At 43.5% G+C, this 17,563-nt stretch overlaps 1 protein-coding gene across 1 annotated transcript in view; it reads left to right on the top strand.

Moving 5' to 3' along the window:
• ARHGAP42 (Rho GTPase activating protein 42) overlaps positions 1-17,563 on the top strand; it is a 168,940-nt gene that overhangs the window by 98,311 nt on the left and 53,066 nt on the right. The window contains exons 5-7 of the mRNA XM_083609686.1: positions 5,401-5,502; positions 9,595-9,705; positions 17,140-17,244. Of these exons, the coding sequence (XP_083465812.1) occupies positions 5,401-5,502; positions 9,595-9,705; positions 17,140-17,244 (318 nt within the window). The remainder of the gene's footprint in view (positions 1-5,400; positions 5,503-9,594; positions 9,706-17,139; positions 17,245-17,563) is intronic.

The raw sequence follows: 17,563 nt of genomic DNA, 5'->3' as shown, positions 1-17,563 counted from the left end.
AGCAGTTCGAAAGCACATCAAAGTACAAGTAGATAAATAGGTACCGCTCTGGCGGGAACTTAAACAGCATTTCCGTGCGCTGCTCTGGTTCGCCAGAAGCGGCTTAGTCATGCTGGCCACATGACCTGGAAGCTGTACACCGGCTCCCTCGGCCAATAAAGCAAGATGAGCGCCGCAACCCCAGAGTCGGTCATGACTGGACCTAATGGTCAGGGGTCCCTTTACCTTTACCTTTAAGGGACCCTCAGAGCCATCTTTTCCAACCCCCTTCAATGTAGGAATACACAGCTGCCCCATACGGGGGATCGAATCTGCAACCTTGGCATTATCAGCACCATGCTCTAACCTGCTGAGCTACCGTCTTTCCCCAAAAGTAAAGACATCCCCCGAAAATAAGACCTACTTCCAGTTTTGCCTCTCGCTATAATATAAGGCATCCTCCGAAAATAAGGCCTCCCCTGGACATAAGGCCCCCGAAGCTTCTGTAAGGCGTCTGACTCCTCTGGACCGTAGTGGTGGGCGCCGCCGCGCAGCTCACTGATTGGCTGCAGCGCAGCCGGAGCTGTTCAGGCAGTGCAAGGTCTCTTTAAATCAAGAAAGCCCGCGCCGCCGCCAGGACAAGCTGCCGCCTGCTGCTCGCTCTGCCCTGACGGAGTCTGGCTGCCTCACAATTGGACAATAAACATGTACCGTATTCTTCTTCATGGAAAAATGAGACATCCACTGAAAATAAGACCTAGAGCATCTTTGGGAACAAAAATTAATATAAGACACTGTCTTATTTTCGGGGAAACAGGGTATCATGGCAAGCAAAAGGTGTTATCAGAGTTCAGTACAGTGGTATCTCAGGTTAAGTACTTAATTCGTTCCGGAGGTCCGTTCTTAACTTGAAACTGTTCTTAACCTGAAGCACCACTTTAGCTAATGGGGCCTCCTGCTGCTGCCGCGCTGCTGGAGCACGATTTCTGTTCTCATCCTGAAGCAAAGTTCTTAACCCAAGGTACTATTTCTGGGTTAGCGGAGTCTGTAACCTGAAGCGTATGTATCCTGAGGTACCACTGTAATACATTCCAAGTGACGAAAAAGCAGTTGAGGAGCCAGTGGATCAGGGCCAGTGAAAAGTGTGGTCTGAGGAGGAGCCATTCCTTAGAGGGAGTCGGGGGGGGGGGAGAGAGGCTCCCAGACTTGAGGCTTCCCACCCTTGTTCCATAAGATTCATCAACATACTCAAAAATGTCGCTGGCTTTTTTACAAGGTAAATCCCTTGATATGCTTTTGATTTCCCCCCTCATATCTCTTTAATTGGTGGTTCTGCATGAACTTCCACATGTGCCGGGGGTGAGGTTGACCTGAAAATCATTGGCAATTCTATGGTACTTGCTGACCTATCAGTTTGGAAGCCTGGCTTAAAAAAATAATAATAATAAATCATAGCGTTCCTGGAATATTTGTCCAAGTCATTTATTTTTTAAAAGCCAGAAGAGTCTGGCTCGCTAGCATTTTATGGAGAGATTCCCAGCAGTTCCATCATGTCCGAAATAAAAATGAAGATGTAAATTCAGTCGAAACGGCTGAGCGATGGCTCAGGCACCGACTGCAATTGTTCGCGTTCTTCCCCATCTCGGGTCGTTTGAAAGAGGAATGTTGGCATGTGGTAAATAAGAGAAAATTAAAAAGCAGATTTGTAGCATTGCTTTCCAGTAAATGCAGCTCTCAGACCACAGGGTACCCTAGTAACAGGAAGTCATGATTGTTAAACTTTTCTCTTTCAGAATAGCTGCTTTCAAAACAGTTTTTAAAAAATAAGATAAAAGGTGGGATGGACTGTTGCACATATCTTAACAGGCTACCTTTTGTTTGCCTCTGTGAGGGAGGCAGGAATTTTAATTGTCTGTTAGCCATGCTTGCTAGTTCTGCATGTGGGCAGAATTTGGGCAGGAGCCAGTGTGAGATGTTGCAGAATTTCAGATGGCTCATTTATCACAGTCACAACAAATGGAATGCTTAACTGTTTGTTACAGGAGCTCATTTTGGATCGTGATTCTCAACTGTAAGTTTCACGTAAATATTGAGTGAAAGGAGCATTCAGTGAGAATTGCTTCCCTCGGGATTTCTGTTGTAATGTAGAGCTAGAGAGAGAGAGAGAATTCAGCCCTATCTCTTATCACATGCATGCAAAAATGACTGGGATTTTGAGGCTGTAATCCTGTGTCCACTTAGGGAACAGTCCTCTAGCAAGATCCATGGGGTTGAGTGGGTTAGAACCCAGTGGATCTCCACCTGATTTCTGAGGTTCCTCGGTTGGCTTACTTCAGCCTTTCTCAACCTTTGGGTCCCCAGATGTTGTTGGACTACAACTCCCATCATCCCTAGCTAGCAAGGCCAGAGCTCAGGGATGATGGGAGTTGTAGTCCAACAACATCTGGGGACCCACAGGTTAAGATCTGCTGGCTTACTTCCATCTGAAGCTTTTATCTATCACATGTGTTTACTTTTTCGGGCACATTGTGGTCTAGGCTATATCACAGGAAGATTATCCTACCTCAAAGCGGGACACTGCTCTAGATCAGAGATGGGGGACCTGCAGCTCTCCAGATGTGGCTGTCTGGCAGTGAGGGAACCGCCAGAAGGCCATCGGAGCTGGACTTCAGTGTCCGGGCTGAATGATGGGGATGGAGACGCTCCTTCAGGTATCCTGGGCTGAGGCCATTTAGGGCTTTCAAGGTCAGCACCAACACTTTGAATTGTGCTCGGAAACGTAGTGGGAGCCAATGCAGATCTCTCAGGACCGGTGTTATGTGGTCCCAGCGGCCACTCCCAGTCACCAGTCTAGCTGCCGCATTATGGACAAATTTCAGGATTATATATCAACATTTCTGTGGTTTTCGTTGTTGTTTTTTATATTGTTCAAATTGCTGTTGCCGTGTAGCTAGTTCTGTATTCCTCCGTATGTTTCGCCATGCGTAGTTGGAAGAAATGTGAAATTATGGGCTTTGCCTGAGAAAAACCCAAGGGGAGGGTCTGGATGAGAAAATGTCCTGGAGGGGGACAAGATTAAAAACTCAAAACCCCCAGAAGCAGCCAACTTGTTCCTCCTTGCAAAGGGGTGTGAGTTGCATGTAGAAGAAAAGAAGTGTTTGTCCCATGCCTCCGACCCATTCACCCGGGGAGTTCCTTGCACATTGTCACTTCCTGTCCTCCGGAAAAATGCAACGTCTCTTAGTCCCAAAATGGATCAGTGCACCTGTGGGTGGTAGTTGTTGGGAATCGCAATCAGGGCATCTAGCTGGCCACCGTGAGACTAAAGTACTAGACTAGGCAGGCTTTTTGCCTGATCCCAGCAGAGCCCTTTTTAAGTAGGTAGGACATTCTGTTGATTTTTTTTTCCTCACCAGAAAGCTCCTCTGGGCATGTTGGCAGGACTTGATGCCATGAATGGGACAGGTCAGCAGCCAACATTGCTCTAGGCCAAACCCACATGTCTGGCTCAGGACTCTGATGCCAGCTGAGTTAGAAGCTTCGAGGGCTGAGGGCTGCACTTTGTGTGCAGGGGGATCTCCATCTCCTCAAAGCTAGGAGGATGGCCTAGGACCCATGTACCTACCGGACCGCCTCTCCTGTTATGCCCCGCAGAGGACCTTAAGGTCCACAAATGACAACATTTTGGAGGTCCCAAGTCGCAAGGTGGTTAGATTGGTCTCACCTAGGGCCAGGGCCTTTTCAGTACTGGCCCCAACTTGGTGGAATGCTCTGTCACAAGAGACTAGGGCCTTGCAGGACTTGACATCTTTCTGCAGGGCCTGCAAGACAGAGCTGTTCCGCCTGGCCTTTGGTTTGAAGTCAGTCTGACCCTTACATTTCCCTCCCCTTATGGTTTTGATCTATGGGCTACTTTTAAAATGAGGCTGCATTTTAAATTGTGTTTTAACCTGTATTTTAAATTGGTTTGTTTTTTTTCTTATCATGTTTTTACTGTAATTTTACTGGTGTTAGCTGCCCTGAGCCCGGCTCTGGCTAGGGGAGGGCGGGGTATAAATAAAATTTTTTATTATTATTATTATTATTATTATTATTATTATTATTATTATTTATTAAAGCTGCATTGGCATCTGCTGAAACGCCTTCCTCCTTTTAAGAAGCAAAGGGCTTCCGATATATATCTTAACCTGATGTATATCCATGTTGCATTAAAAATGTACCAAGAGGATATTTGATTTTTTTAATCATATGGAGGGCAAAGATGCAATAGGCTGTGGTTATGCATGAATTTATTTCCTTGTTTTCTAAAAACCACCCTGCAATGTTGGGAAGGGGGCTCCCATAAGGAGATAATGAGAATCAGAGTTTTGTTCCGACACTGAACATTTCCAGACACGTGTGTGTGTGTCACTGCTACGTCAATATATAGGGACAGATAAAGCGTGAGAATTTATGGTAGCAGAAAGCAGCTCTCCCATCAAATGGGACTTTGCAGTGCAGGGTTGGGAGTTAAGGAATAAGGAAGGTTTATTAGCAACGTTTGCTAGAGGGCCTTCACTTCTGGAGGGCAGTTTGCAGTTTCCTGGGCAGCTGTCATTACTTGTCAAGATGCCTGTTGTCTTTCTCCTTAGGCACAGTCCCCACTGGTCTCTGTCACCTGTGCAAGTCGCAGCATGGACTAAACGGGACTGTGCAGGCAATGAATCTGTAGACCTGGGGGATGGAAAAGGCCTAAGAGTGGGAAAGAAGTTAATGATGCATAGTGTGAAAAATGTGATTAGGAACGATGAAGAAATAACAAATATGGGCATGTACAGAGCGGACCTCCCTTGGCAATGAGGAACCTCTGTATTTAAGAAGAGGATTCCACACTACAACAGTATTACAGTTATACCTCGGGTTACAGACGTTTCAGGTTGTGTGATTTCGGGTTGCGCACCGCACCAAACCTGGAAATACCGGAATGGGTTACTTCCAGGTTTTTGCACTTGTGCATGCACAGAAGCACTAAATCGCGCTTTGCGCATGTGCAGAAGCACCAAATCATGACCCACGTGTGCGCAGACGTGGCGTTTCAGGTTGTGAACGCTCCGGGTTGCGAACGTGCTTCCCGCACGGATCACGTTCGCAACCCGAGCATCCACTGTACTTCCCTATTTATTTATTTTTTACATTTTTACGTTTCCTAGTAATGGGGGTCAGTGATTAACAAACGTTAATTGTGTATTGGTGTTTCTTGACTTTGTTTCATTTTCCTTCCCAAGAATTGGGGTTGGGGTTGATGAGAACTTCATAAGCTCCATGAAGGGATCGGTGAAGTCAGATGTTTGGGGATCCCTGATCTAATGGTTGAGAAGTCTTTTCTTCAACACGTTCAGTTCTAGTTTCCTGTTCTTTACTTTGGAATGTCTTGTTTTCCAGGAAGGAAAGAAGAAGTTTGATAAAGAAAGTGAAAAGTATTATTCAACCTTAGAGAAGCACTTAAATTTATCTGCCAAGAAGAAGGAATCACACCTGCAAGACGTAAGCTCTTTACCATTGGGGCTTTTATTTTATTATTATTTTATTTGCGTTAATAAGGAGGGGGGAAGGGGAAGTATCAACGAGGGTAAGTGACAATCACCTTCTGAATTTATGTAGAACAGTCATCCATGCTTCTGTTCAGAGATTTGACATACATATAAATGACTTGCATATGGATTTTAAATATATGTTCAAATATAATGATAAATATGTCACTATACTTCATTTGTTGATTCGTTCCCTTTTTAGATACACACCATAAAAAAGATTTAACTTAGTAGTGTCCTCTGATCAGTAATGGAATCCAATACAGTAGACCAGGCATAGGCAAACTCGGCCCTCCAGATGTTTTGGGACTACAACTCCCATCATCCCTAGCTAACAGGACCTGTGGTCAGGGATGATGGGAATTGTAGTCTCAAAACATCTGGAGGGCCGAGTTTGCCTATGCCTGCAATAGACTTATCTCTTTCCAGGATTTACAGCAAAAGAGTGAGATTACTCAGTTTGTGTTGTTTGCCATTAACCTGCCTGTCTAAACACAATAATGAATTATCATCTGAAGATTATGGAATGTTGTTCATGCCGGCACCCTTGCCTTTTGCATATTTTTAGGCTACCCGTAGCACAGTTACACAATACTATTACGTAGCACAGCACAATCAATCTATAAAGTCAGCAGTAAGAAATTAAACAACAGTCAGACCCAAAAACATTAACATGCAATAATATAATATGACTTAAATTGGCAGCAGCTCAGCATAAAAATCTGGAAGAAAGGCCAAGGGGAGCAGTTATTTTTGGAGCTTTCCAGAAGGTTTGCAATGATGAGGTCTGGTAAGACGTTCCATAGATGTTGGGTCTGTCCATAGAGTGTGATGGTCTACAAAAGACCAACTCAACTGCTTCTACTTTCCCAGTGTGGGATTTTTTGTGTGTCATGTTCTGTAAAAAATTATTGGCTGATTGTGTAGAATAATATTCCCTTCCGCTCCATACTCTTCACATTTGGCTGCTCTACAAAACCATTTTCACCATCCATAATTGACAGAGTCCAGCCGTCATGAGATGGCTTAGCATAGAAAAATGACACAGCAAGCCAGCTATATTTTCATGATGGTAAGAGCAGATCCTCTGTCTGCTCTCCACCAATTTATTCTCCTTTTTTTCCTCTCCAGCCGCATGGCCGTTTGCCAATGTCTCACGTTACCTCATCCGGTCAAGGCTTTTATTACACCCATCGCCATATAAGGTCATCACTGCCCAGAGGAAACACAACTCCATTTAAGATCAATACATTCCAATACATTGTAAAGCTCAGAGTGCTGGTCAGCCGAGGTCAGGGGGCACCCTGCAATATTACAAGCCTCTGCCCTGGCTTTATGACTCCCACACATAATATTCCCCTTAGCACATCAAGAACATTTCCTGCCCCACCAAAAAAATAAAAATATTCGTATAAATCCCCATTCATTTAAATCAAACTCCCACCTTGTACCTAAAAGTTCCCATCATTCCTTTAAAATCTTCATGCCTTAAAACTGCAGACATCCCTTTCTCTCTATCCTAAGCCTGGCTGTGTCACCTAAGAGTCTGTTACAGATTTTTGCTGCTACTGGACTCACAGTGGGCCTTGAACTAGTTGACCCCAGGAAAGTCAGGCGAATGGCACCCTCCAGCTCTGGTCAAATAGAAGGAAGATCAGTCTGTCCACTAAGGCAGTTTCTTTATAATTAGCAGAGGCAGGTAGTGTGACGCTTCACAAAGGGCTTTGGAAAGCGTCCTGCTGGGATATTTAGCATCCAGGAGACTTAATTCTTGCTGCTGTTGACTGCCGTAAACTCAACCTTGAATAGTTGCCGGAACTGATAACTGACCCATCCCAAGTTACCTCAAACAGCCAAGTTCCCTCAGCTGTTCATTTCCTCTCTCCCTCTATCTCCAACCCTGCTAACACTGAACACAGTTTCGTCCATCTAGCCTAGTACAGTGGTACCTTGGTTTACGAACTTAGTCCGTTCTTAAACCAAAGTGTTCTTAAACCAAGGCGTGCTTTCCCATAGCAGCGGGGGACTCAATTTACAAATGGAACACACTCAACAGGAAGCGGAACATGTTCTGCTTCCAAGACAAAGTTCACAAACCAAAACACCTACTTCTGGGTTTGCAGCGTTCTTAATCCAAGTTATTCATAAACTTAAGCAAGAAGATCAAACTTATCCCTTCTGAAGAAAATCAGCCCTGAGTGCTCACTGGAAGGACAGATCCTGAAGCTGAGGCTCCAGTACTTTGGCCACCTCATGAGAAGAGAAGACTCCCTGGAAAAGACCCTGATGCTGGGAAAGATTGAGGGCACAAGGAGAAGGAGACAACAGAGGACGAGATGGTTGGACAGTGTCCTCGAAGCTACAAACATGAGTTTGACCAAACTGCGGGAGGCAGTGGAAGACTGGAGTGCCTGGAGTGCTCTGGTCCATGGGGTCACGAAGAGTCGGACACGACTAAACAACAACACAAGCAAACTTTGTCTATCTACTATCTATATCATCTATCTATCTATCTAATCTATCTATCTATCTATCATCTATCTATCATCTATCTATCATCTATCTATCAATCTATCTATCATTATGGTGCTGGAGGAGACTCTTGAGAGTCCCATGGACTGCAAGATCAAACCTATCCATTCTGAAGGAAATCAGCCCTGAGTGCTCACTGGAAGGACAGATCGTGAACCTGAGGCTCCAATACTTTGGCCACCTCATGAGAAGAGACGACCCCCTGGAAAAGACCCTGATGCTGGGAAAGATGGAGGGCACAAGGAGAAGAGGACGACAGAGGATGAGATGGTTCGACAGTATTCTTGAAGCTACCAGCATGAGTTTGACCAAACTGCGGGAGGCAGTGGAAGACCGAAGTGCCTGGCGTGCTCTGGTCCATGGGGTCACGACGAGTCGGACACGACTAAACAACAACAAAGCTGTTCTTCTTATTATTATTCTTAAACCAAGGTACCACTGTACTGTCAACTCTGGCTTGCAGCGGTTATCCAGGGCATCAAGCAGAGAGCTCTTGTCCATCACCTGCTTACCTGCTTACCTTCAACTAGAGGAAGGATTAAGAGCGTAAGAAGAGCCTGCTGAATCAAGGCGATGACCCATTTAGTCTGTACTGTTTTCACAATGGCCAACCAAATGTCTCAATGGGAAGCTGCAACCCCACATGATTAATTGAACTTGAGGCCGTCCGCATGGGTCCCAGAATTGAAAGGAGGAGGGCTGGATTCCGCTCATGCCGAGAACCCCATCTCTTTTATAATTCACTGCTGTTCTGTTTATTTGTTACTGCCACCTCCATGTTATAAGCAAGAGGTTTCTAATGTACTTGTAAAAGGCTGTTTTATGGACTTGGAATTAAGTCTTCATTATTACTCACTAAACAGATGTCTGCGTGGTGAAATCAACTGCAAGCAGGGGGGGAAAAGAAGTTGTTTTGTTACCTGGGTGTACCGGATTTACACATACAGAATTCTCACTGGGGCGTAATTCTGTCTCTGTTAATGGCAGGGAAAATAGAAGCACTTGCCATTAAAGAGCAAGTTGGAATGTGTTTCATAACATACTTCACAGCCAATCATGGTCTGGCTAAGTAGAGTTAAGTGCTTATTTTACTCTCGAGTTTGAATAAAACCTTTCTCCCTGCAGGGGGTTTCTATGGATTATTTATAAAATTGCAGTATCTGAACAACAATTACATTGAAATAGAGCGCAAGAACTCCGAATATAGTGTTGGTAGAGAATTGTCTTTTCATTTGAGCCTAGTTATATAAATGCATGTGTTTGGATACTTTCTTAACCAGAATGATTAGCTGTCTTTTTCCATAATAGATGCAGGTTTCTGGAAAGCATTATTTCACATGTGAAACATGAATACAAAGTGTGTAAATTACCGCTGTGTTTTTTGCACTTTGAGGTTGTTGTTTTTTAAGGTTTTGTGGATTTTTAGCTGCATTTTATTGGTAACGTTATTGGCTATTATATAGTTAAATGGTAAATAAATGAATGCTTTATTCTATTTCTCTTTTTATTTTAGGCAGACACACAGATTGACCGAGAACACCAAAACTTTTACGAAGCGTCGTTAGAATATGTCTTTAAAATCCAAGAAGTGCAAGAGAGAAAAAAGTTTGAATTTGTTGAGCCCGTAAGTTTTTGTGGTTACCAAAGTAGAAATATAAACAAAGAATGAACCAATTGCACAACCCAAACTTACAGTATGTGATATATCATAATATATATGCATATGTACACTTAAACATTTTTTTTAAATAGTTGTGTTACACTTCCTTTCTTATAAGTTAGTGTGGTTTAAATTTCCTATCCTCAAAATTCTTTTCGTATCTATCTGTCTGCCGATGAGCTTGCCTGTATGTGAAAATCCTTCACATTGCAAAGAATTCTGTGGTTGGTTTATTCTTCATTTATGTAGAGGGCCCAACATGTCTAGAAAGCCTTCCTAATTCTGCACTGAGGCTAGGTGTTATGACACGGAAGGGATCATTTCAGGCATAATGTTAAGCCATTGGCTGTGCTGAGATAAAGGTAAAGGTACCCCTGACCGTTAGGTCCAGTCGCAGACGACTCTGGGGTTGCGTGCTCATCTTGCTCTATAGGCCGAGGGAGCCGGTGTTTGTCCGCAGACAGCTTCCAGGTCATGTGGCCAGCATGACTAAGCCGCTTCTGGCGAACCAGAGCAGCGCACGGAAACACCGTTTACCTTCCCGCCAGAGCGGTACCCATTTATCTACTTGCACTTGACGTGCTTTCAAACTGCTAGGTGGGCAAGAGCTGGGACTGAACAATGGGAGCTCACTGTGGGGATTCGAACCGCTGACCTTCTGATCGGCAAGCCCTAGGCGCTGTGGTTTAGACCACAGTGCCACCCGTGTTGGCTGTGTTGAGATAGCACATTGCAAATCCTGCAAACCGTAGTTCGAAGGACTGAAAATCAGCTTTCTTCTTATGTCTCACCACCACTCTACCCTCTGTCAGTATTGTTATCCTGATGTAGATGGCAGACCATGGCTTAGATCTGCTTATCTGCTTTTCTTTTTCCATCTGGTGAACATTCTCACTTCTGAGTCACATGGGTCTCTGGAGGCAGACCAGCAGGCCTCATTATGGTTTGTCAACTCAGATATCACACCAAGCCTGCACAAACTACAGTTGCAAGCCTACTTTAAATGTACATCATTGCTTCCAGAACTGACTTGCTGGCTGATCGCAAATGGTGGGTTTTTTCAAATTCATACATCATGGCAAACCATGGGTCAGCTGCTTTCATTGTAGTTTAATGCGACGCCTGAACTAAGTCAGCTTATTTACCTCAGTAAGGAACTCAAAATTTGCTCCTGAGGAACCCTCAGGTTCCAAGGAACAGAGTTCTGGAAAACCACTGACTTAAACCTGTGGTTTATGCATTTAAAGTGGAATATATAGGTTAATTAAAGAAGGGAATTTATCAGAAGCCGTCAGAGGCCTGTTCTGAACAATAATCTCCGTTCCTTGAATGGTCACGTAAAAGTTTCCTCATCCAGCGAGGAATGAAATTGCAGACAACTTGCCATCTATCTGCATGACATTTTAATGACTTGCGCTTTAGCAGTGTTGTCTGTGCAACACATGACATAACGTAAAAATTTCATAATGTAAAAATTGGCTCAGAATGCCTAACCAAGGCATTAGTCTTCAAACTTCAATAAATCTGTTTGACCTTTTATTAGAGAAGTAAAAGAAAGGGAGAGTATGGAAGTTATTAAAAAATATGGAACTGCTAAGGAAGGGCTAAGCAGCATATGACTTGGATTGCCTCATCACGGCTGAAATCCTAGGCATACTTACCTGGGAGTAAGTCCAGTTGAATTCAGTGGGGCTTCCTTCACTCTCTAAGGCTGCAGTCCTGTGCACATTTACTTTGGAATGGACACTATTGAATTAAATGCAGGCAAATTTGCGTAACAATACATTGATCAGAGCAAATAAACAAGTATTTTTTTTTTTACACTTAAATACACAGATGCATGAATACTGGCAAGTAATCTGCATAAGTACAAAGTAAGAGTTTCACTGATTGTAACAGACATCTCTGTTAATACTTTGCTGGCTTCGTTTATAAAGCTGACAAATCTGGGTTGGCTAATACACGGCCTTCCATCCGTCATTGGATTCCAGCTCCCATCAATCATGGCCAATAGTCAGGGATGATGGGAGTTGTAGTTCAGCAGCACTTTGAGGCACCCTGATCTAGCCCAGTTCTGCCCACGTGAGTAGTGACTCACACAGAGTTCTTCTCCAAACCAGCTACCTGAGATCTTTTTAGGGAGATGCAGAGAATGGAATCTGAGACCTTCTGCATGCAGAGAGTCCTACAAAAGGGTCATTGCCTCTGCTGCTCAACAAATAGATGGAGAAGCATTTTGGCCACACATGAAGAAGAGCAGCGTTGTTACACGCCCCACATCACTGGATTTTGCAGTGTCTGTGGAAATGGCGTACTTAGCTATAGAAGAAGAGTTTGGATTTGATATCCCGCTTTATCACTACCCTAAGGAGTCTCAAAGCGGCTAACAATCTCCTTTCCCTTCCTCCCCCATAACAAACACTCTGTGAGGTGAGTGGGGCTGAGAGACTTCAGAGAAGTGTGACTGGTCCAAGGTCACCCAGCAGCTGCATGTGGAGGAGCGGAGACACGAACCCAGTTCACCAGATTACGAGTCCACTGCTCTTAACCACTACACCACACTGGTCATCTCGCGCATCAGCTTTTAAAATTAGTGGCGGCAGAAGATTGAGGGCCATTCAGAACCGTAGAATTGTAGAGTTTGGAAGACACCACAAGGGTGACCTAGTCCCAACCCCCTGCAATGCAGGAATCTTTTGCCCAACGTGGGGCTCAAACCCACAACCCTGAGATTCAGCGCCTTATGCTGTACCAGTTGAGCTGTACCTGAACTGCACACAATGGCTGTCCTTGCTCCCATTTGCAATTGAACTAGCTCTATTGAAAGGCACTGCATTTGGTCTGATGCTACATTTGTGTCTCTGTTGATTTAGTCAGCGATGACTCGTTCACATGCGCAGGCCATGTGCTGAAAGTACATGTTGTGTGAACCCGCCCACAGTACGACTGGAGGTTGAGGAGGCTGAGTTCGGCCGGTTGTGCTTTTATCAGTTGCATGTTTACCTAGGCTCTGAATCACTAAATAAATCAGAGCAATAAATCAAAGCTTATGGTAGTTTAACGCAGCCCTAGCCACGAGGGTGAGTTAGCAGCTGAGCTACGAGGAGCAAGGGAAAATGACAACATCTGAAGCCCGCAAAACAAAAAAAGTCCTTTATTTATTTTTATGTAGTGTTGGTGACCCTGAGATTCTTTGGTCATCTCATTCTCACAGGAAGAAGATTGCACTTCCAGTTTGGATAGGGTAGGAATTTGACCTCTAGCCTTCAATTCGTCAAAAAGTTACTGTCTTCCTGGTTCATGTATTTATTTTAAAAATACAGATAGCTCGAAAGATCCTTGGTTATCCAGTCTTAAGTTGATTTTGTTGGTGATCTGGAATATAGGGATGAGGAAAGAGAAAGAGAGATTGGTGTTTTCTAACAATCAAATGGGCTACGGTTTTGCTTTAAGCATAATGGACCCTGAATTTTGCTTAGTGTTTGTTTTCTGCAGGGCAAAAGCGTTTTAAACAGCTGCATAACATGTTAATGGATTAGATTCAGAGTTGGACCTACTTAAAGTGGACCTGTTAAGCTCATGCGTAATTTGATTCCCATTGGTTTCAGTGGATCTACTCTTAAGTATTACTCTGGATTAAACCCAGAATCTCTTACCCTCATGGTTATGCTCAACGAAACTTCCTCTGGCATTGAAGGGCAGTAATGGAAACAGATTCACCAGCCAGGCATTGGTGAAAAATAGCAATCCTGAATTCAGATGGACCATGCTGTCATCAACCCCAGTGACTGTGTCTTGAGAAAACACGAATCTATGGTTGATTGTTACAGGAAGCCTAGGTGAGCCTCAGTTGTGCATTCTTTCTCCCTCTTCTCTCCACTAAGAGGAGGAGAGTATCTTGCTTCTATTTTGAATTAACCACAGTTTAGTGTTACATCTGAACTGTAGACTGCATCTCGTTAATCTATAAAACTATAGTTTATTGAAACACGTTGGCTTCATAAACCCAGGTTTGAAGTTGGCTTGTTTCAGCAAACCATAGTTAAGACTAACCAGGCCCAGTTTAGGGTGGAAATGTCACACTAAACTGTGGTTAATTCAAAATGGAAGCAAAACAGAAGTTTCAGCTCTCCTTGCGGTTGCACCAAGGAGGGGACTGTACTAGCCTAAGACTTGCCTGGGCTCATTCCATAAGAATTATCCATTGTTTATTGTTGTGTCTGAATGCAGCCTGTAGAAGTCTGGCCAGATCTGACTTAAAGCACTAATTAAAAACAGCTGCATTTAAAACAAAGCTACCAATAAAAATCTCTCTCAGGGCCACAACTGATCTTATGCATATCAGGTAACATTACCCCCTGTTGGCCCTTTAAAAAAAAAAACGGCAGCAGAAAAGACACTTCCAGAGGAGCAGTTAGGTCTGGAATAATGATACTTTGCTTGCCATTTATTTGCCTAACTTCAGATTGCCCTCCCCAGGGGCTTTGCCCCATGTCCTGGAATTTGGAGTGGGTAGATAGAATAATTGAGAAACAGCAGGGAGAAAGAGTTCATTTATTTATTTGAAAGTATTTTAACCCTGCCCATCCTTGCCAAGAAGATCGCAGGGCAGGATCCAGTCAGTTTGCATTTAAGCAAACCTTTGCCTCCCCTGCTTTTACTGTCCAAAACACCACTTGGAACTGGTGTTTCCTTTCCCGAATTAAATGAAGTGGAACTTGGGGTCCTCAAATACAGTGTTTTGCATCCTCCCTGGGTTCCTTCTCTTCCAGGTGCCTCCCTGGCTCTCTCTGTTGCTTGAGGAGTCTGGTGAAGAGCAAGGCCACATCTGCAGGGTGGAGAAGCTGGGTATTTGCTTATTGGGTGAATCAATGGTGAAGGCCACTTTGCACAGGCGCACTCAGTGAAGTCTGCAGACCTCGAGAGAATTCTCAGTTTTCACACCTTCCATCTTTCAGGCTAAAAGTGGGGGCCTTGAGGGTCAAACTAAATGCAGCAGAGACAATTGCAGTTGTTTGGGTCTGCCCCATTTGCATTTTGAACAGGAATTCCAAAACTCCCTTTCTCCAAAACTCCCTTTCAAGCTGAGGTGGAAGGAAAATGCCATATTCAATGACATTCCTGCTGCCCGAGAGCCTCTGGAAATCTGAGACTGAATACTAGTGAAGGCTGAAATGTTTCTTGTTTCTTGTTTTATTTTTTATTTTTGTTTCTATATATATAATTTTTTGTTAGGTTTTTTTTAACATATCATTTTCAACAGTAATTAAACATACTTTTACATCTTATTCAAATTGTTGACTTCCATCAATCCTGTCTGAAAATTTTCCAATCTAATCTCTCAGTATGCATTTCTTATCTTCCCTGTTACATTTCAAACTCATAACCAATATCTCTATCTTTTCCTACTTTGTAACACCTCACATATTTCTCCTTACAAAACTTCTTATAGTCCTACTAGCGTAATTTGTTGATTACAGTTGCTCTTCAAATAATTCATATACTTCTTCCAATCTTCTGTAAATCTCTGGTCCCGCAGGTTTCGAATCCTTCCTGTCATTTTGTCCAATTCTGCATAGTCTATTAATTTCGTCTGCCATTCATCTTTCGTAGGAATTTCTTCTTGTTTTCATTTCTGGGCTAACAATACTTGAAGGCTGAAATGTTTCACGTGTGTTGAGAAATATTTTGAACCTCTTAGCACACACTGAGCATCTCCGCATCCCAGTAGATTATCTCCAGCCGGTATACTAAGCAGTACATATGCAGCTCTGAACATAATGGCTGGAGCATCGTACACACTGACCACACGGGTGGGTTGACATATACACCAGCCCTTCTCCTGAAAAAACAAAACGAAATGTGTTTGGGGCTGTGACACCGGAAACCTTGCTTGCTCAAACGAATAACTCGTATTAACTTTCGGCATAGGGAATTGAATGCTTCATGTTAAGTTTGACATTGCTGCCATCTAGTGCCAGTAAGTCTTTTTCTTCAGTACAGAACAGGTTTGTTTTGTTTTTTTAATGATAGTAATAACAAAGCAGTTTTTGATCTGAAGGTGGCAGCAGCACTTGAATAGTGAACAGGTGTGCCTGGAGGGTATAATAGCAAGATGGGCTACCAGGAGATTCAGAAAGCTTGGTGTTTGCATTTTTTGGACCTTCTGCTGGCCCTGGAGCATTATTAGTAAGACTGAAAGGTTTACTTGACAGGTTTGCCTGCAGATTAAAAATCGGGCCTCTGTTTAAATGGCAAAGCAAACTAAGTAAACAAAATCTCTTTTGCAGTTTGTTAGTTTTGAAAATAATAATAATAATAATAATAATAATAATAATAATAATAATAATAAAAATACCCCACCCATCTGGCTGGGTTTCCCCAGCCACTCTGGACGGCTTCCAACAAAATATAAAAAATACAATAAAACAGCAAACATTAAAGACTTCCCTAAGCAGGACTGCCTTCATATGTCTTCTAAATAAAAATGCACATTTTTAAACCCACTCTTCTCTCAGGCTTCTGGCTGTGTGCATCTTTCTCTTCTGCACCTTTTCTGTTTCAAACTCCCCTGTTTGCCTTTGCTCCAGTCCATCTTCCACTCCTTTTCTTGACTCATTGTGGTTGTAGATCATGGGCGTAGCCAATCAAGTAAATTGACAAAAATAACTCAGGTTCTCTCCCCTCCAACATGAAGCCTGCCGTGCCCCCCAAAAAAACCCCCATAAATCCTGGCTACGCCCATGTTGTAAGCTCTTGCCTGATCCTTCTGCAGCATCAAAAGCAGTTGGCAAAATGGCTGAAAGGGGCTTCACCAGCACTGTAAACCTCCCTTGGCACATTACAATAACCACAACATATATTATTCCCATTGAAAGTAAATTCTCCCCTCTCCAAAACCATCCTAAGAGTTCTCTGTTGCATGCCTGCTTCATATGTGCATTCGTGTGTGCGTGCCCCAAACAATGTGGATCTCAAATATCTGAAAAAGCACCTCCTTCTCTTTTGATGAGTCGATTGATTAAGATCAGTGGAGGAGACCCTTCTGCCGCTTGTGAGTTTTTGCGGGGAAGCAAGCAGCTCTTGAGAGGGCCTTTTTGGTGATGGCCCCAAGAATGCGTAACACCTTCCTGACCAAAGTACACCTGGCACCGTCTCTTTACAGCTTCTGTTGGTTGCTGAAGAGACATGTCTTTTCCATGGCCCTTGAAATTTACTGATTTGGGAATTCTCCCTGCAATGCGTTGCATGGAATTATTGTTCTGGGATTGTGGGTGGTTTGTGTTTTTTTACTGTTTTAATTGTTTTTATATGCTGTAACTTGCCCTGGGACCTTCTGGTGAAGGGCAGATAAGGAATACAATTAATAACGGATGTTACATTTTTCTTCCCTTTCAGCTTTTGGCCTTTCTTCAGGGATTATTTACCTTTTACCACGAGGGATATGAGCTGGCCCAGGAGTTTGCACCATACAAGCAACAGCTGCAGTTCAACTTGCAGAATGTAAGGAGGAGCGGCGTTTATCACAGCTTCTCAGATCACTGAACTCCAGCGTTAACGAAAGCCTTGCTCTGTTGCGAGGCTAAAATCTCTTGAAAACAAATCAAGGGAGCTCATGCATAAATGCAATATGCTTCATTTGTATTGCTTAGTCACACTGATTTTCACCTGCCTGCCTTGGGCGGGGAATCCAGTTATCGATTTCACGTCTCTACGCTTTGAATTAGTACAACCTGCGCTGCCCCCAGTTCAGATAAACAACCCAATTCAAGATGTCCAGTACGTTAAACGGACTTAAGCAAAAGGATGTATAAACCCTGCC

The sequence above is a fragment of the Podarcis filfolensis genome, assembly GCF_964270895.1.
Source record: "Podarcis filfolensis genome assembly, chromosome: 4".
Classification (NCBI taxonomy): domain Eukaryota; kingdom Metazoa; phylum Chordata; class Lepidosauria; order Squamata; family Lacertidae; genus Podarcis; species Podarcis filfolensis.
This window is presented reverse-complemented; position numbering and strand designations above follow the sequence as displayed.